This window comes from Anopheles ziemanni, chromosome 3, assembly GCF_943734765.1.
Source record: "Anopheles ziemanni chromosome 3, idAnoZiCoDA_A2_x.2, whole genome shotgun sequence".
Classification (NCBI taxonomy): domain Eukaryota; kingdom Metazoa; phylum Arthropoda; class Insecta; order Diptera; family Culicidae; genus Anopheles; species Anopheles ziemanni.
This window is the reverse complement of record NC_080706.1, coordinates 51,377,547-51,397,509: the sequence shown is the minus strand read 5'-3', so window position 1 is coordinate 51,397,509 and position 19,963 is coordinate 51,377,547. Positions and strand designations below refer to the sequence as shown.

At 44.2% G+C, this 19,963-nt stretch overlaps 2 protein-coding genes across 2 annotated transcripts; both read right to left on the bottom strand.

Annotated features, from left to right (window-relative positions):
• Nucleotides 1–6,473: 6,473 nt before the first annotated feature.
• Nucleotides 6,474–8,603, bottom strand: LOC131284956 (acyl-CoA Delta-9 desaturase). Its single transcript, XM_058313814.1, has 4 exons — nucleotides 8,288–8,603; nucleotides 8,074–8,204; nucleotides 6,712–7,279; nucleotides 6,474–6,637 (listed from the first exon to the last, which is right to left on the bottom strand). The coding sequence occupies exons 1-4, from the start codon at nucleotides 8,601–8,603 to the stop codon at nucleotides 6,474–6,476; spliced, it is 1,179 nt and encodes a 392-aa protein (XP_058169797.1).
• Nucleotides 8,604–17,265: 8,662 nt separating this feature from the next.
• Nucleotides 17,266–18,605, bottom strand: LOC131287197 (small glutamine-rich tetratricopeptide repeat-containing protein beta-like). The gene is made up of 3 exons (XM_058316227.1): nucleotides 18,116–18,605; nucleotides 17,629–18,030; nucleotides 17,266–17,564 (listed from the first exon to the last, which is right to left on the bottom strand). Exons 1-3 carry the CDS (start codon nucleotides 18,478–18,480, stop codon nucleotides 17,354–17,356), a joined length of 978 nt encoding a protein of 325 aa, XP_058172210.1. The 5' UTR covers nucleotides 18,481–18,605; the 3' UTR covers nucleotides 17,266–17,353.
• Between the last annotated feature and the right edge of the window lie 1,358 nt (nucleotides 18,606–19,963).

Here is a 19,963-nt window from a genome sequence, read left to right as displayed (position 1 = left end):
CTATTATGCTGTAAAAGCAATTATATGAAAACATGAAAAACGTCCTATTATGCTGTAAATTAAATGATAGATAAAAGGTTAACGAAAGTTTCTTTAAACATAACGATGTTTGTAGTCTGCCCATTTTGTTCACGTCGGGAACGGAGCAAGTCAAGGGAATAAACGGAAGGTCTTAGTGCACAACCGGTTACCGTTGAAAGACGATTGTAAAAAGTAAATTTTATCACAACCTCGTCCACTCAGCGATCGCTGCCGAACTGATCCACTCCGTTCGGTACCGGTGGTTTACAACCAGAAAGCGGCTTAAATTGCGACTGCGCAGTGAGATGTAATGGTTCGAAGACCAACGGCAAGGCCACTGGCTGTACTTGGGTTTCTGGAAGGTCATGGATGTTATTAACGCAAGTTACTTCTTGTGCAACGTTGGGCAGTATCGCAGTATATCCTTTCACTTTAGCATCCTCGCGGCGGGAGAAACATGGGTTCAATATCGCGGGGAAAAACCTCCACAAGCCATGCCAATAAGCACAAGGTGTGCACTGTGAAGTGGTTGTAATTAAAGTTTGGTTTCCTGGAAGGCTTTAACACAGACTCATGTTGGAGGATTCAACGTAGAAACTTAGTGTTCACTTTATGTCTTTTAGAAGATGTTTACCTACTAAAAACTTGAAACACGGTTTCCGAAAATTAACCGTGTTTTGTTCATCAAACGGACTCCAGTATCCAAGGAGGAAGATAAAGGACAAAGTTGCATTCAACATACTTCAAAGGCAAAGTTGCTTTCAAAATATTTAGATTATTTCTTGACGTAGCAGTATATTTTCAAATATCTATTCTACTGTTGCTAGCGTTTCCACTGATTAGTTATTTACAATTTTCTTGTAATGTAGTTATTATTAAAATAGCTAAAAAAAAAACTAGCTATGGTCTGTCCAGAAGCACCTATGTGACAGTTGATTTCAAACATGGAAATTCACTCTTCGCGCACCTTGACGTTCACCAAAAAAAAAACGCAGCCGTTCGTGCGGTGACACAGAATATTTACACCACTTTTACAATTTTAATTTCCATTCCTCGTCAACGTCTTTCTTCTGCTCCAAAGTCCACTGTCCTTCCCGGCAGTGGCAAAGAGGGCCAAGGAGGGAAGCAAAGGTCAACCCAACCCGCCGGCTTAATATGCACCGAAAAGCGCACTTATCCACAGGAAGGAAATGGCAGACCGCACCGGTTCGGCCATTAGGAGCAACGAAAGTGCTTCGGTGTGGTTTTCAATGGCACGCGGGTGGCCGAAAGGTTAATCGAATGTAAAATAAACCTCCATACGGCCGATTATTTTAACGATATCAGCTGCCGCCATTGGAGCGCATCATCGCACGGTGGGCGTCCGGAGCGGAGGATTGCGTATTATAATTAAACAAAAAAAAACCCAAAATATACACATTAAACATTTAAAGTATGCGAATAGAAAAAATACGCATATGGATCGATTTGCCGCCCGCCATTTTCACGCATCCATCGGCTTGGCACCCCATACGCAAACAATGGTCAAGGTGAGCCTTTTCGGGGTAGGTGTTTGATCGGGTGGGGCAGCTGAACGGAACGGATGCTATAAACCACGTGTTGCCTGGTAGCCTCCTATCCTCGTTCTTTCGGGACCGGGAACCAAACGCGCGCTCGGTACCGGTTTGTCGGGTTTCTTTTCCGAACGAACGTAACGAATGTGACCGCGTGCGTTGACATGCTTGGCGTTTTTTTTTGTTTCGCATAATTTGGTCGCCCGAGTTACAACACTACAGTAAATGGTCCCACTCGGTGACGCGCGTGATGATGTTGACCGGTTTCCGCTAGACCGAGTTCTAGAATAGAAGACAAACAAGTTAAAATTTCGTACCGGAGTCGTAAACGTTCGCTTACAACGGCTTCACAGACGTTCAGGGTTAGGCTGGACTGGGTGGGAAATTTCATGCCTTCCCCAGTGTACTTCGATATCGTTTCTCCCCGAAGTTTGTAGGCCGCAGGTAAGGTCGTTCAATTGAAACCGAAGTCTAACTACACGTGCTTAATTGACCTTTCCCTGCGTTTGCGCCAGTCATGGAGCAGCTCTGGCAGGCATTGCGCAGTGGGCTGTGAATTTTTAACTATTTTCCCGACCTTCCCTAGCCATGATGAAAATGATAGTCTAGTGGTGCGACCGTTTACGCAACGTACAAATGGATAGTGAAAGATTATGAAGTTTCAGCGCGCCAATTAATTAGCCATGGCCTAAGATTTGGCATCGTTTTGCTTAGCACTCATTAGAGTCGCCGGCTTTGGGACACCCACTCTGGGAACCTATTAAAACGAACTATTCATTTAACTGCTTACCACACGGCGGGGATTCTTTGGTCCGTTGTTAAGTACGTCCATTTTGAAAACGACCTCGAAAGCACTACTTCATTTTAATTGTCCCAGGATGCAGACACATGAAGCAAATAAACGTTTAACTACTCTCGTATTGTCCTTGCACTTAATTTAAATAAAAAAGGAAATTTCTTGCCCACCTTGATACACCAAGACACCTAGTTAAACATTTTATTTTAGGAAGCGTGCGCACCCGTCGTGGCGAGAAAATATATTCTCTTCGTCTTCGGTGAAATAGCTAACCCACGTGCGATAAGATAAATGGATTGTATTTCCGTGTGTTGGTAGGACGCTTTAGGGGTTTGGAGGTGGGTTTTGTTTGTTTTTTTTTGTAGTCGTAATTTTCGTTAAAACAAAAAACCGCACCGTCTCCCTTGAGGTAGAAGGACAACGGGCCTCTCGACTGTCGCAACGTGCTTCGAGTAAACGGTGAGATTATCAAATGTGGGCAAGTTCCAAAATTCACGTTTACGTGTGAACTCGAACTACAAATATTACGCGACAATCTGCCTACCAAAGGAAAGCGGTGTCAAGCTTATTGCTCGGGGTTCTCGGGGTTTATCTTCCCGTGGCCGCCAAAGTGGAAACTGCCGCCCATGTTTCAATCCCGGTTTTTTTTTGTTGATCCCTTTTCTTCTTTTCTCTACACATCATTTCACTGGAGAACAAGGAAAGGCTTTAAGAAGACCCGGAACGAACTGATCACTCACATGGCACACAGACCACGAGCCGCACAATCTTATCGCTCGTGCCGTATCCCTGACTCTTCTGGTGGATTGTCTTCAAACTCACTATTAGTTCCACGCTGCCGAAGCCGTTGTTAGTGCTGCTGCTGCTGTTGCTGCTCTGTCTGTCGGCGATGGCGTTTCTTCGCGAGGAACGCGCCGGATCAGAGACAGATGACTATTACGAAATGATATTCCACGAATTCCATCCGCGGTGGCCGCCCGGATACTATCGGCTGCTGGAAGCTTCGGTTCCACGCTCGTACCGATGTGCGAGCGGAAAAGCACAGATGGAAGAACGTAACCGCTTTTAAAACTAGCTAGGTGTCGTAGATGCGCGCGCACTCGCAGAGACAGAGCTTCCCTTCCGTGCGGCTCGAGTGCTCGTTGACGATTAACCGCGGGAGGTGCTGCGATCGTCGAATTATTTCGATGGCCGGTCGGAACTGGACGCGATCGCATACGATCGCACACACTAGCCCAACGCGTCCGGTGTGGAAAGGTCTAGTTCTGGCGGGGTGGGAGATTGAGGTGGATATCGCAGAAGGGCTGGCGAAAACGGGTGGTTGTCCTTACGCTAAGTGGGGCGAGGAAAAGAATCGCGCAAAGAATTGAAGAGCGCGTCGTCCTTCTGGAAGCTTTCTGGTGCTTTCGCCTTGGAAGTTGTATGAACGGGATCGAGCTTTAAATTTGCACTTTATTCGAAAGTAGTGTTTTTTACAAATAAAAAGGAAGTAGAATATTTCAATCAAAGTTAAACTTGCTAAGTAAAAAGTAATATTTTGCTAATTGGAATAGAAACTTCTTATCAAAAATAATTTTCAAAAACATTAAGGTTTCCTACTACAATGGACATAAAATATATTCATTTGGTGCGCTTCAGTTTGGCATTGTTGCACATTAAATGATTTCGATTTTATTATACTTATCTTTTTCATGTTGTTTTGATGATTAACAACATTCCAGAGAATTTTGGAAAATTTTATCAAATAGTATTTCTTGGATTTTTGCTTGATATATTGGAGTTTTGCACCATAAAAGAAGATCATTCTGCGGCCATGTCTTAACAATTAAAATACTCTCACAACTGGTCTGTTGAACTCAAGAGAGTTAATGTGATGTGAAATGTAATGATTAAGTTTAACGAAATAAACATAATATAAATCAATTATCAATCATTGGCGGGTACGCTACAGCCGACTGGTAGCGCCGGTTAGACAAATCGGCCTACGAGTGCCGGCGGGGCTTACCACCTCGACGGTGTAGGTTCGAATCCCAACCGAGACCAGACCTTCCTCTGTACGAGAGGACTGACTTATCCACGTACACAAGGGAAATAGTCTTGTAAGCCCTTAACCGGTAGGCATGATCAAGAGAGGGTCGTTACGCCAAGAAGAAGAAGAAGAAGAATTCAATCATCGAACACATTTTTAAACAATTCAAGTAGTGAAACTGTATGTTCATTTTAGACTATTAAAGGATTAAAATAAAACAGTGCTAGCAAAGTTCGACAGTTAAGGCCTTAAAACAGTTTAAACCTTTCCATTGCTGCCAATGTTTTGAGTTGACCCGTTAAGCTTAACCCTTCGTGCAGCGTGCGCTTCTGAATAATCAATCAACAAGCAAAACATTCGCAAACAAGTTCCACGTGTGGAGTAAAAAGGTGCCGTCGTGACAGTACATTTCCAATTGGCTAGCGGCTGTTAGTTATTCAATAATAGTTATTTTTATGCAATTAAATGTAAATATTATTCTCACGCGGGATTTTTGCCAGTGGGCGTTTAGAACAATCCACTCGGATCTGCCCTCGGTGCAGATCGAAGCGGATGAGAATCACTGGGTATTGCGTGGTATTGGGGGCTCATTTGAGATGGATCACCGCCAGGCAGGGGGAATAACGCGAGCTCATGATCGGTGGGGATTCACTACAACAATGCAAACTGAATATGGCATGGATGGAACGGAATATACCAGGGGAGAAGTAAGTGAACAGCGTGTATCGTCGGTTAAAGCACCAAGTTAAATCATTTCTCCGGTGAATGCTGCATTCAGGGGGTTGGTTGTCCGACCTTGTGTTGGCCCAAGAAACGACGGGAATGATAACACACGTTGCTTTACCATTCCCGGCTATTCTAGTGTGTGTATGTGTGTGTGTTATGACTGTCGTGTTGTCAACCCGACCGTTGCCCGTCAACTGTTGTAACATACTGACCCCACCAGGTTCCTGCTTGCCCGACTGGTCCGATTCGACACAAGGTCCCCAAAACGTGTTCATGCGAGTATTACGATGAATTGCACCGTCCACCAAGGACAGCTGGTGATATTCAGCGTCTGTTATTTGTTTGGTTTGTTTGCTTAATGTCCAGCCCAAACAGTTTGTTCGTTCCACCCAGATTCAATAAAAAAAAACTTGATCCTTTGTGGACTTAGTGGATCAAAATTCCAAACGTTTCGATAAACATTATTTGCAGTGTGCTTAATTGGCCAAAAGTATAAGTTATTCTGCTTTATCTAGCCCCCGTCGTCCCCTCTGAAAATAAATAAATAAATAAACAAATGCAACCCCCCCTGAACGAGCTAGCTCAGTGCAAATAAACAGGAATATTTAATTTTCTATTGAGGGCGTAGCTGGATTGTAAAAAAAAAAGATAGAATCTTGAAAATGTTTGTACTGTCACAACAAAATAAGTATAAAATTTGGTTTTAACAAAAAGTGAGCGAGAAGTACTATGTTTAGCTGAAGTGGATACGGCTCCCTGGCTCCCGTATAGCCACTGGAAATGTGCAACCACTTGTTGGACATTCCATCAAGTATCGAAGGAGTATATGAATGGAGCTAGATTTCTGAAACCGCAGAAGGATATGGGACTTCGCAGATGACCCGACTGTAGTATGTGTGTATATTGATTGTAGTGCATCTCATCATTGAATGTACCGCAAACATCTCGCGAATAAACCGGCACGAGCGTAGGGCCGGTGCAGATCTGTCATCATCGAGAAAATCGGGGTCAACAACCTACATAAACCAATGTTACATAATATTGTTGTTGTTGTTGTCGAACTGTGAACATGTGAACTGTACGTGCGGATGGGTCGGAAAAAATATTCCAGCTTTGCTAAGCTAGACAATAGTATTTGAATTATAAACCTAACGAGCGTACATGGTTAATTTTGGTGTGGATTTATTGAATTGATCCCATAGCGTTCTAAGTAAGGCGCTTGTGGTTATGGCCATGGTTATAGGCATTACGTTGCTAATATTAAGGCGGGAGACAAGCGTTGTACACCATCGATCAACTTTGGTAGGCGTGCTCGTTCGAACTAGACTGCGAGTCAAAACTTCGAGCCTCAGTTTTGCGTCCGCACGATGTCGTCCAGATCTTCCTTTGGTATGTCCTGATCACCATAGCCCCAAACAGGATCCTGATGGGCATACTCGTCCGTCAGGAAGCGAGTGCCGTCACCACACTTGGCCGCACGCCTAGCGACGACTTCCGGCGGCACCGATTTCCCTACGTTAGATGGTATGGAAAACAAGTGAATCGAAGAAACTCTGCATAAAACCCCCAAAGCAGCGATCACTTACGTTCGTAGGCCCATCCCAGCCGGGCAAAACAGTCAATGAAGCCCGTGGTTACGTTGAAGAGGTAGCTTCCCAGCTCACTGGTCTTGTAGTCCCACGGGAACACGTGGTGATAGTTGTGCCAGCCTTCGCCGAGCGCCGCGATCGCCACCGACAGGTTCTCGACCGGGCTAATGCTCTTATCGTACGGCCGGTTGCCGAACATGTGCGCCACGCTGTTCACGAAGAAGGCAATATTGAGCGTCGTGGTGAAGCGGAACGTGAAGCACACCCAGAACGCGACCGAAAGCTGCTCGCCCCAGTAGTACCACGGCACCAGCACTGGCAGGCCGATGACGAGCAGTGCGAAGAGCGGAATGTAGTAGCGGCGCTGTGCCATCACGATCGGATCGGCCTCCAGGTCCCTCATGTCGATGATTTTGCGCTTGGCCACCACCTCCGGGTGGGGCGTTAGGAACACCCAGCCGACGTGTGCGAAGAAGAACCCGCGCTTCGCGTTGTGCGGATCGGCATCCGTCTCCGAGTACTTGTGGTGTACCCGATGGTCGTGGGCCCACGTGTAAGCATCACGCTTTTTTGAGTCAAAGAGTAGAAAAAGATTGACAACGTTTGTGTTCAAAATGTGATGTCAAAGTTCAAAATGTGCGATGCAATTTGTCTACATTTAGGCGCAAAACATATAACGGAATTTTTCAAATTTGTATGTCGATTTAATGAGCTTTAACCACGTGTTTCATTTGTAACATGGATGATTTTAAAACTCTTTTACTCTTTTACCAAAAATTGAAATTGTTTAAAAAATAAACAAGAATAGCTACTGATCACCAGCTACTGATAAAATAACACATATATTTAAATTTCGTTAACATTAAGTGAAATATGCTTGCACACAGGAAAAAAAAAGAATATTATGGTATATGTATGTTTGATAGATAGGATGGTCGAATTCGGTCGCTTCGTTTCTTTTTCTATAAAATATTTAGATTAACTTAGTGTAGAAAATGACAAAAATAGGTAAAATATCGCTTGTTCTCGTTAGAGTATGTTAATTAAATAGAATACAAATCATGTCATAGATATGAATAATCTTTTTTAATGAAAATATATAGAAAACTAGTCATTGTTATTTATATTCCGGTTTAAGTAATCACTCCTGCCAGTAAACGAATATTATACTACGCTGGATTCTATCCACATGAGTTTTAAACAAACCAAAAATACCATCATAATTATGCTCGTGATACAAACGAGTGTTTGTTTTACATTGAAACACATAAATCTGTTTCCTGCTCAGGTGAAATTATTTATCGATTTCCTGTTTGCCGGTTGCCCCGCCTTACCCTGGTACCCTTGCCTGAGACTCACCTGTCCGCATATTGTAAATAGGAACATCAGTAATAGTTTCAGCGGCCAGCGCGCTTTGTACGATTTGTGTGACCAAAGCCGGTGTGCTCCGGCCGTTATCCCTATTCCGGAGGCCCACACTAGCACCAGTGCTGGAAGCAGAAATGGCAGATAATCGTTAGCGAGCAGAACACACCAGAACAAACCCTGATGTCGCTGGATAGGAGACACTTACTCCACAGGTATGTGTACAGCTTCGCCCGGAATGTGACCAGCTGAAAGAGGCCGATGGCGAAGCCGGTATGTACGAACAGTTGGGCGATGAAATCGGGCCACCGTATTTGCGCCCGGAAGGGCTCACCGTCCCTCGTGCGTTCGTGATCACAGTCATTATTGTTCTGGTCGTTGGCCGCCGCCGGTGGACGGTCCTGTGCGAAATCTGTCGGCTGCGCTGGGCGCTTACGTACCGCCGTGTCCATGTTGATTGCGTCCGCAGGACTACCGCTCGGTGTGGCATCCGACACCGCGGTGTCCGATACATTAGGTGCCATTTTTCTTCGTCGTCACTGCTGCCTCTCAATGGAAACCGGGTAGGTCACTAATGATACTCTGACTCATAACCTGCAACGGGAGTGGGGGAAGGGAGGGCAGGTGCGAAAAGATGTGGATTTTAGTTGTATCAGTTTACCGCCACGCATTACACTAATGTCAAGTCGAACCCAGTATCGGGGAGGCTAGGTTCTCGAAGAGACGTTACAGACTACACAGCGTGTACAGTAGTTTGTCAAACAGGGCATCCACGAAGGTGGAGATTCTTATCACAATTGAGTCATTCCAGTAATTCCACCCCTTGAAGTAGGACACGGCGGGCGATGTAATCACAAAGTAACGCAGTGCGGTTAAGAAAACATAAATAACAGAACATTTCGTTGTACGTCGCGCACGGCCGTTGAATGAAATTTTTAGGATTCAAGATAAATAGAAAGTTGATTGATTGGTCAATATTTGAAAGGTCGATACTCGGACGATCGCAGATGGAAAGCTAAGGATATTGATTCACGCTGGCCGTGGAAGGGCATAAAGGGTGGGAGCAGACGAAAGAGGACATTCGATATAACGTGCGCTGGTGCAGTCATAACTTATTTCCAAGTTGTAACCGGTAAAAACCTATTCCCTGGATAAAACAGACACACAGCGTTGGGAAATTGAAGGGCACTTCCAATACGCTTCTAACCGTGGTCTCTAGAGAGAAGGTAACGCAGGAAATACGAAACGAAACTACAGCTAGTGGACAAACTGTGTACAACGAGGATATCGTTGAAGCGGATAGGAGTAGATCTGCCGTGGCCGATAAGCACGTGCAAGATAGGTTGTGGTCAAGGACAAAAAAATATGGGATCGGCTTCGGGAGGTGCCTGTATAGCTTAATTTATTTCCAAGCGATAATTACTTCGGGTATTGTGTTACAGCACACGACTGTGATGCGTTTTTAGTCAGTCATTCGTTGCTGTCCAAAGCAGAAGATAGGAAAATATACAAGCCGTGTAAACACACTGTTCGACACGTGTAATGTTAGTCACATCCTTGGGCATCGGAGATAAGATGTTTAATAATTCGTCTTATCTGGTTGCGGTAATATGTGACGAAACAGAATTTAACACCTGGCGAGACCCAAGTGCCTTTCATATGTTTTTTTTTTTCAATTTCCCCAACGTCCGTGAAATCAGCAGCAGGTGTTGGTTTCGTGATTTATCTACAACTGATCCTTCATCTTCACCGTTGCGATTTTTTCCGTCCAACAGCACAGGTGTCATACCATTGAAAATCACTTCCCACAGAAAAGTGTCAACTAATCGACTGTTTGGATTGGGCAAATAATGCCTCCGGGAAGGAAAAATTCATACCTTGTGTAGGGAGGAATAGATTCGATTAGCCTATAGTACGAAGGGCTACCGACAAGAACGGCATCATTTCCATTCCCGTGCAGTTGGCTGAAGTGGCGTGAAGAAGCTCCACTTGAGATAAAGTTCGTAAATGGAAGGGTAAACAGGCACATGGAGCCTCTCGAAACGTGGATAAAAGTGTTTTTTAAAAAAAAGGTATGGGTTGACAAAAGGGAAAGGAACGGGCTGTCAAGAATTCGAACTATTAGACCGTCAGTTAGCAATCGCTAAAAGCCGTACAACAATGCATGAGTCGATGGAACTGAAGAGATGTATTGAAAATCGAAGATACACATCATCCGGCTTCATATCGTGAGGGGCGATAACAACCGAGTCACGGCAACAGATAGACAGGGGTTGGATTTTTAATTAACAGGATCGAGGCGGTTAAAACTCGCACGAACTCAAAACAGGTGAAATCTTTTCTGGAGCTTATCGGTTGGTGATTGATAACGTTTTCAAACTGGAAATCTTTCACAACCAATAGAAAACAAACCAGTGTAGGTGGTCTTTATCGTTGGACTCCACTGAAGCGCAACGATGTAATGGTCAAATTATGGTTATTATCGATTGACGATGGACAAGAAGTGATTGACAGAATTTAATAACAGGGTCCAATAACGCATTGAACCTTGTAGCCAGCTGGCACACTTCCGCGGTGAGTACTTCCACAAACTCCTACGAAAAGAGCAGGGTTAGCCCGCATTACCCAACCTTTCCGCGGTGATCGGGCTATGAACGAGTCGGCATGACTCACATCAGCCCCAAACAACGGACATTCGATAGAGACACTTTCACACAGGGTGTCATGTGTTCGTTGTTTGTTCACTGGGCGGAAAGGGTTTCTGCGAAGGTTGAGCGAGGTGTACACAATTCCTAATGTACTCGTGTAGACCAATAACAAAACCGACAAAAACATCTATCGATGAACATCGAAATCGAATATTAACGCTAAAGAGGGGGACATCCTACTGGTGAATTACTAGTTTGACCGTTGGTACCAAATTATTTCCACGCACTCCTGCCGTTATACGACTATGGCCATCGGGCACTACGCCGACCGCATAACTCAACGGTGTTACTACCTCACCGACATACCGATGGCACGTCGTTGGCGGGTGATCAAATTTGGATCGTGCTCAGAAATTTGATGGCAATGAGCGGAAGTGAAAGAGAAAACGGAAAATCGCACATCGGAGCGAAAAAACAAAAAAAAAAATATGGCACGCACGCGACTCCAAGATTCCCGGCTGGACCATGAACTCATCGTATTTCATAACATGTCCCAGGCCGGCTCGAAATGGATCGGCAATGACGAAAACCGGCGGTGACGATGAAAATTGAATCGAATTTAAAACATACTTTCGTCGTGACCGTTCGGTCGGACGTGAATGCATGACTTATTTTTAGCAATCACTGGACGGCACACAGTTTTTGGCAAAAGGCAGTTCTTTTTTCCCGTGTATGCAAGAGTTTTGTTTTATTTTGCTATGCTTGGTTGATGGTTTTGAACCGTGTCCCGGAGTGTCCATGTGGTTCTTGGTGACCTTTGGACGCTCTAACTGATGCACGGAATTGGGAGGCATTGGGAGCTTTAGGTCAGGGTTTGGCAAACAGTTTTCCTAGCGGTGGATTTATAAAAAATAAGGTGAATGTTCCAGTTTTGACACATCTAATGCATGTCGCCCAAAACAACTCTATTTAATGCAAATTTTATTACTCAGCCAAAACCACTAAACTCATATTTCAGTATTATTCACTTCCTTGAAATTTCTACTTGGAATTATTACACATTTTCTTATGGTACGAAGTGAGTAGTTTGTGAAAATTTTAACTTGAATATTAACGATAAGAAATTCACGTTTTATTACAAATCCAAAGAATTTTCACAGAATATTTCTCATACGTCCAACGTTTCATTTCCCACTTTCCTGCCATTATTAAGTGCCTTAAGTGAGTAATAAACAGAATCGATCGTATAATTGCACTAAAACTGCATACGACTTGTAAACTGATCATTTTGATGATAAATTGGAATTTTGAATTTCCAATTTCTAAGCACTTACCAGAAAAATATAAAAAGGCATAACTTTATCAAGACGGCGATACGACAATCTTATCGAATTTCGTAAAAACCCAGAACTTGCTGACTTTAATTGCTTTGTGCAGCTTACAAAATGAAACTGAAGTGAAAAGCAATGAAGGTACATTTATATGGTGTTTTATGTCGACCTGAAGTCAACAAGCAACTGAAGAGTAATGAAAACTTTCAATAAGAGAATGAAAATAAGGATGATGTCATATGTGCACTAGGAAATAAAATCCCCCTAATAAAGTAAAAACAATCCAAAAAGAATCTACATGGCATCTATAAAAGAATATAATTCAAAAAGATTGAAAAACATACCAGTAGTGATGAAAACAAATCGAACTTGTACAAGAAAATTGAAATAACGAGGGGAACATTTGTTCAGAAAACTATTGTTTTTTCCCAAAATAACAATTATACCGCAACAGTCATAATTTACTATGGATCCACTTTAATGCTGCTTGTGCGATAATGTTTTACTTAGAACCTTCGAATTATTTCACACACTCCACCGAAAGCACCACTTTTGCAACACAGCAGCGATAGGTAACCTCTGGCATAGAGTAAGCTAAAGTGTCTGGAATAGGAATCGATCGTGCCGCGACCGGTCAATTGAGGCGCTCATTGACACTAATCAAACGCTATCACAGAAACATGGACGCTGGGTTTCGAAACATGCCGATGATCGACCAAAAAAAGAGAGTCACTGCGTTCAAATAAATTATTCAAATCTACTAACCCCCCAAACAAGCCCGTTTCGTTGCCAACGAAATGCGAACAACATTAGCTCACACCCGGTGGTAGGAAGTAGGTACGCACCTAAAGTGTCCACGGATGGGCATAACTACATGAGTCACACGCCGGGGGAGTCTTTGAGAGGAACAAAACACACAAGAAAAACACACTCACACGGATGAACACACGGGCCTGCTTTTGGAGAAGACAATTAGCAGCCTCCCACCTACAAGGCCTTCGGGTGAGGCAAACGGTCCCAAAATGGGCGTGCTACTAGAGACCGTTACAGAACCACGACCGCAGCAGAACCTCCGAACGTCAGGAGGTGCCTTTGCTCACTGGCAGTCACCGCACCACATAGGTCATCTCTTCCGGCGGAGAACTCTTTCGGTTCGGTAAAGAGTTCGTTCGTTCGCGACGCTCGCATCCCCTGTGTATCGGTTGGCGTTCGGCGTGGTGGTGAAGATGTCGCACCGAGCGCACCGGGCCTGTTTGAACAACGATTACGCGCGCGAAGGCAAACGACAAACAAAAACCCGCGCCACATTACCGGCGCAGTGGCAAACATTGTAGCACCGGTGACGGTCTGCATACTCTTTTTTCGGATGCGTCTTGCATGCTTCCCTTTCGCGAAGTCTTCCCACCCCCGAGGGGGGGGGATGGTTTAGTCACAAGCACGCTACATACATCCACACACCTACCGGAAGTATCGGTTCAGATAGACCGTTGTGGACACCGGGCAAACGGGAAACCGTGGGTTCGGGAAAGCAACACCTAGATCGTAAACAAGCGACCGCAATATGGCACCTTATCGTGGCCCGGAGAGAACGATAAACCGTACCCGGGGGGTGGTGGGGAGGGTAGGCTTGTAGGTTCCCCCTTAAAGGCTAGTTCGTCCCTCAACGGCGATAGTTGGAAACGGAATGCACCAGCGGTTACGCTTATCGCATCGACACCGATAGCTCGGTCTCACTGAACGGAAAAGAAATACAACTACTGAACAATCACACACGCTTGGGGATGATCGGCACGATCGTTCCTAAAAAATCGATAAGATCACACCGGGTTTGCTCATGCACCGCCGGCGATGCTGGGTGGTCTGAGAAAACCGAAACAAAACCACATACGCATACGTGAAACTTATTAGGTCACGTCACGTTTTTCCGCTCCACCGGGCGGAACAGAATGCGGCACCGTATTACATCATTGAGCGTCACCCTCACCGAGATGGATTGCGTGTATGATGGAGTTACTTGTTTCTGCTTCAATATCCATCGAGGAAATCAACCACCAAGCGCCTCCATCGGCTGCAGAGCATGGGCTATCTGGTTCCTTTCGGGACCTACTTTTTGGCTTCCCTCTCGACGATCTAATTCCAACGGGATAACCCTTTTGCGATACTTAAACGTACTCACACAACAGGTTCACGGATGGCTTTTCCGGAGAAGTTTACGCCCCACTACCGGTCGTTGGGCGTCTTACCGATGGCGTTACCACAGTTGTAAGTTATAACTACTACTTGTTGCACTTTCGTCGTTGGACCGCCGAGAGCGACTGCCGTCGGGCCGTGGTCGTTTGTCACCAGAAAGGGCCGTTGTAGGTCGCCCACGGAACCTCCTTCCTTCTCGGTGGCCCCGAAATGGCATATATCTCTCTCACTCTCTCTTTAGTTTTGACGCTCCGGATGGGTGGGTTTCACTCTCCCGTCGGTCCATCCCTCATCAGGCGTTCTCGTAGGGGTTGCTTTTTTGCTTCTTCCATATCTTCCTAAGCACTGGACGTGAAAGCTTCACGATGCTTCTTCCAACGGCACTTCAGAGGATGTTTGCTTCTTTCCCAGTTGCTCACCGATTAGATATATCGAATCATTGTTTTACTTGACTAAAAAAAGAATAAAATGGTAGTGAATCTAAAATATATCAAAGACCACGTGTACCACTACCACACCACCAAGACAATGACTTGCCTTGCGACTAATTTCTGCTTCCATCCGTACAAAACAAAAATCATCCGTAGAGATCGGGAACGGGAACCAACGGATAACTCGTTTCAAAATTACATGAAACAATGTTATTGTTTTAGCCATACCACCTCCACGGCCATTCCGTTTCACCGTTCGCCCGGTGTTGTTTGTTCCGGCAAATGCGCGCGCGTTACGCCGCACCACGCGTCATCTTGCCGGCAAATTTGCCGGTTACAAGCGGTCGATTTTTTACTCTGTGGCAAACATCGAGAGCGATTGTTTTGCCATGCGTAAGGGAGCGCGTCGTGGTTCCTCTCGCATGGACCGTATTTCTTACAAACTCAAAACCGCGGGTTTCGTTTCGTTTTCTGCTCGCGAACCAACATGACGTCATGTGCATATACACGCGGAACATGACTCTCCGATGCCAGGGATCGGGAATCTTCTTTCCAGCGAAGGGTATGATTGTGACAAAATGCTTCGTGCTTGCGCGTGAATTGGGCATATTTTTTAAATTAAAGTGATCAGGGAGAGATTTATACACTTTTTATAATTTCCAACTACCTTTGTTCAAATCATAAGGGTTTTGACTTTGGTCCGTCATAAAAAAAAAATATTATTAAATTTATTTAATTATTTAAATTTACAAATTAGATTAACGAATCCGATTTTTTCCTATAAGATGAAGGAGTTTGCAACTTTGTCTCCTATATCACCAGACGAATTATGCTAGTTTCAGATTGAGGAAAGAGGGTAAGAGATATTTGGGAAAAAATAATCATATGTGAATATTGAATAGTCAAAAGTAGAATATTATACGAAATGATCAGTAGATCACGTAAGATCTTTGTTTATATATATCACGTAAGATCTTTGTGTTATATGAATTTCTTGTTGTGAAATGTTCACCATTGCGATCATTTTTGACATGCAAGTTGAGAAAGTTGTACCAGGATATTTAAAAGAAATACACAAAAAACATGTATTAAATATTGGTTACTAAATTAACCCGAAACGGCTATGTGATCACCTTGCTTCCACCATTTCCATAAAAGGCTCTACACATAGACAAGATAAGATACCTCTCTCATTCTCTAATCTATGCTCGGGTATCATCACATCATAACCCGAACCTTTAAAACAATTAATTTTACAGCACTTGTACTTCAAGTTGATAAACTTAATACATGTTAAATCTAATCAACTGGAGTACTTTGAAGATTGGTGACCCCTGCATTATTATGTTTCTGTTTCATTAGGAAACGAAATTTCAATATTTTTCTTACAGGTGCCCGGACGATATCCGGCATATCAAACCCTTTTGGAAAGCAACTATCGAACGTTTCGACCAAATAGTGTCTCAACGAGCCGCACTATCTTAACGCGTGAGAAAAATGAGTGTAAGCATTGTGTGCTCTTTGTCCTCCACTGTGCAATGACTCATCTTGAGCAGCTTCGAGATGCAACCGGGTGTGGGCCAATGGGCAGTGACCACCGCCCCCGCATTGCCATTGCAGAGTAAACACATTGAACAGTTGCTTCTATAGAGTTCTAAAGTTTTCTCTATAAAATTCTTATCGTTGCACATTGACAACTGGAAGTCGATCGTGGAAAGTTAAACATCGACCGGAAACTTATATCAGCATTACGTCCCATGCCGGGAGTAGCATTCATGACCCAGATATAATGTTTTTCTACTTTTAAATTAATATGCCCCTTCTGGAAGGCGCGCTTCGCGTACGTGACCTGCACCTACTTTTCTTCTTACATCATCGAGCGTTCATCATGTTGTCCGGTGTGTTCCGTTTGCACACGCAGCCCGGGCACATCGGTGTGCCCGCGGTGTGCTCACCAAAATGTCGCATTGGTTCGGATGACGACGACGACGATGATAATCGATCATAAAGCTGACGCACGTGATGGAAACCGTTTTCACGTGTTTTTACTTGGTGTGGAGTGTTTAAATCGTTTTTTTATTATTACATTTGTCCTGCTACCTCTACCTACAATGTGAAAGCCGTTTTAAATGTATACGGCGCTCGTCGGCACACGTCACCCCGCAAAGCGTCTTCGTGGTGCATACAGTCAAGAAAGAAACGATTATTGTAGTAAAGCACGACCTTTGGTTGGTAAGGTAAGGTGGGCGCTAATTGCAGGAAGGTGTGCCAAGGCATATATTGCGGCGGGGATCGCAACTAAACAAAAACATACTGTAGTACAATGTGGGACGACACACGAGATACACGTTTCTGAATGCATTGAACGCCACGCCGGCTTCGTGCACTTTTCGGTTCACTTGTAACCAGCTGATGTATCGTTAGACGCTCGTTCGTTTAGCTCCAGTCCCTAAGGAGCGGCGTGACGGTTAACGTGTGAAATTTCTTCCATGTACTACTAGTATTTTGTTTGTCTTGGGACCATACTTTTCTTCGGTTCGTTGTCGATTGAGAAATAAATGGGTAAGGGTATTGAATTTGTTTCTCCTTAGGTGACTGATAATAGGGGATTACTTTCAAAGAAACTAACTGCTACGCACAAATGCATGCAACCTCTGGCGCACGGGAGAGCCGTTTAGGAGGACGATGGCGGTGGCGGTTGCGGCGGGTTTCCGGAGCCATCCGGGTTTGGTGGATTATTACGCTGCAGATTAACGCCGGCCTGTTCCATCTGACGCAACACGTTGGTGAACAGGTCTGGATTTTGGCTGCTCATCTCCTGAGCCAGACGTCGACCCGTATCCAACAGTGCGTCCATGTTGTTCATGCCACCTAGTTGGCCAAGCCTGTGGGAAGATAGTAGGGAATAAATCTCAACGAGCCCTGGAGGACAACCGATGATAAACATACATGTTCTGTATAGACGGATCGCCCATCATGCTGGCGGCCATTCGCACCAAATCGGGATTGTTTAGTACAGCACCCAGATCCAATCCTTCCGGAATACCCCCGGAAGCAGCGGCATTGCGTGGGGGTTCTACCAAGTGCTGCTGGGAAACGCTCAAGTTGTTCTTATAGTCTTGGTTATCCGGTTCGAGCCGGATCGCGTTCTGGTAAGCCGTGATGGCCTGCTGGTGCTGGTTCATCTTCGAGTAGGCCAGCCCAAGCCGGCCCCAGGCTTTGCTGTAGTTTGGATCGTGGCGCAGAGCCATCCGACAATCGTCCGCGGCACGGCTATAGTCTCCGAGCCGACTGTACGCGGCCGCTCGGTTGCAATAAAACACAGGGTTGGTTGCGTCTAGGTTAATTGCCCTAAGAACGAAATACAAACACAATGAGTATGTATGAATATAACGTAAACAAACATAACATGTTGTGGCCATCCCGCCATGCTTACTTCGAGTACGTATTCAACGCCTCCTGGTACTTTTCTTCCTTCATCAACCGATTACCGTCGTTCTTCAGACCTTCCGCCTCTTGCTTCCGCTCCGGTGTCACCACTACGAAGGTATTCCGGTACATCTCGTACAGATCGATGTGATTCCGGGGGTCATCGTTTTCTTTTTCCTTTTTCACGTTGCTCTCGGCCTCGCCGGCCGATTCGTCGTTCAGTTCGTACACATTTTCCAAACACTGTATGGCGACCTCGATGCTTTCCCGGGAGTCTTCGTTGAAGTTTGGTTGCTCGATCTGGCCCGACAAGAAGCGAATGAACGACCGCACAAAGAACTTGGCGTCGGTGCTATCCACACTGCTGGTCATTGCTGAATCTGTTGAAATGCCCTTCTCCGTTGGTAATGTGGTAAGATTTCAGAGCAAACGAGATCGATTGAAATGTACACGTATTATTTGGAAATAGAAGAAAAATAACACTGAATATTGCAGGTCCTTTGCTTGAAAGTTCATCGACAGCTCATGTGTCAAGATGACAATCACGACCAAGGTTACTTGACCAAAAATTGAAATACCTCGGCCATAAGGTAGAAAAATTATTATAATTGCTTAGATTGTTTTGGTTCCAAACCTGTTTTAACAATAAACTCATAAAATGAAGATTAGTTTTTAAGCAAATTGTATCGCTAAAGATATATTTCTGAATTTGCAAAGCGGCTCACATAGCATAACCTGATTTTAATTTTTGTGTGTTTCGTTCCCGCGGAACTACAGCGTGTTAAAAGCTGGGAACTATTGTTGAACCAGGTGCGGTTCCAAAATTCGGAAGCTTTGAAGCTTCACATAATTTAAAACAAAAAAATCGTTAGGTAGGCCGAATATCGTTTCAAATTACGATATTCCGTTTCAAATTATAATATTCCGTTTCTAATGATCATATTCCGTTTCAAATTATGATATTTTAAGATTCTGCGTAAACGCTCGGCTGTCGTAGACTTCATAATGCAAATCCCTGGAGAATTTATTGATAACTTTTGAGTTCGTTTCTCAATTAATATTAATCATTATTCAATGAATGTTTATCAAATACATATATTAGAAACATATTATTAGTATTTTATATAATCACCTTTGGCATCCAGTACCGCCTGCAACCGGTTTGGCATAGATTCCACTATTTTTGGTCTCCAACGACGTTATACTATTCCATGTAATCTGCATCGTGATTTTCAGATCTCTTCAGATAGGATATCAATACCGAACAACGTACCAAGTAAGATTTGAATCGTTGCTTCAGTGGAGGCAGTAGTCTCATAAAGTAAGATCAATTTCTTAACGGTAGGTTTTGTCATGTTTTAGAATGTTTAAATAACTCACTTTCTCTATGATGGTCTAGCTGAGCTACATAGCTTAAAGGGCAGTTTCCACACAGCGAGTATGGGCCGGATTTCTAGTAGTGAGTTTTTGACAGATGTCAAAAACGCGCACCGTATATGGGTGAGTATGCTTCCGTGTGGACGAAGCCAGGTGAGTATGGGCGAGAATGGTATGGGTTATGTTGACAGATGGCGCACCAGCTGATGAAGCCGACAAAGAATGCTACAGTGTGGGTGATTTGTTAGGCGCATGTTACTAACATCCATTGCTGAATGAATTTACCAATTTGTTCTTTAGCTTCTTAAATAAACTTTATTTCGCCAATTTAACATTTGTGTTTGATTTATAAGAAAGAAAACGATGAAAAACCTTTCGGTTGTGGACGTTAAATACACATAAAAAGCTCTAGTACAGCTTAGAACCTGAAATTTAGCATGTGCTAAAATACTGGTCAATAGTGTAGATATGGTTAGGA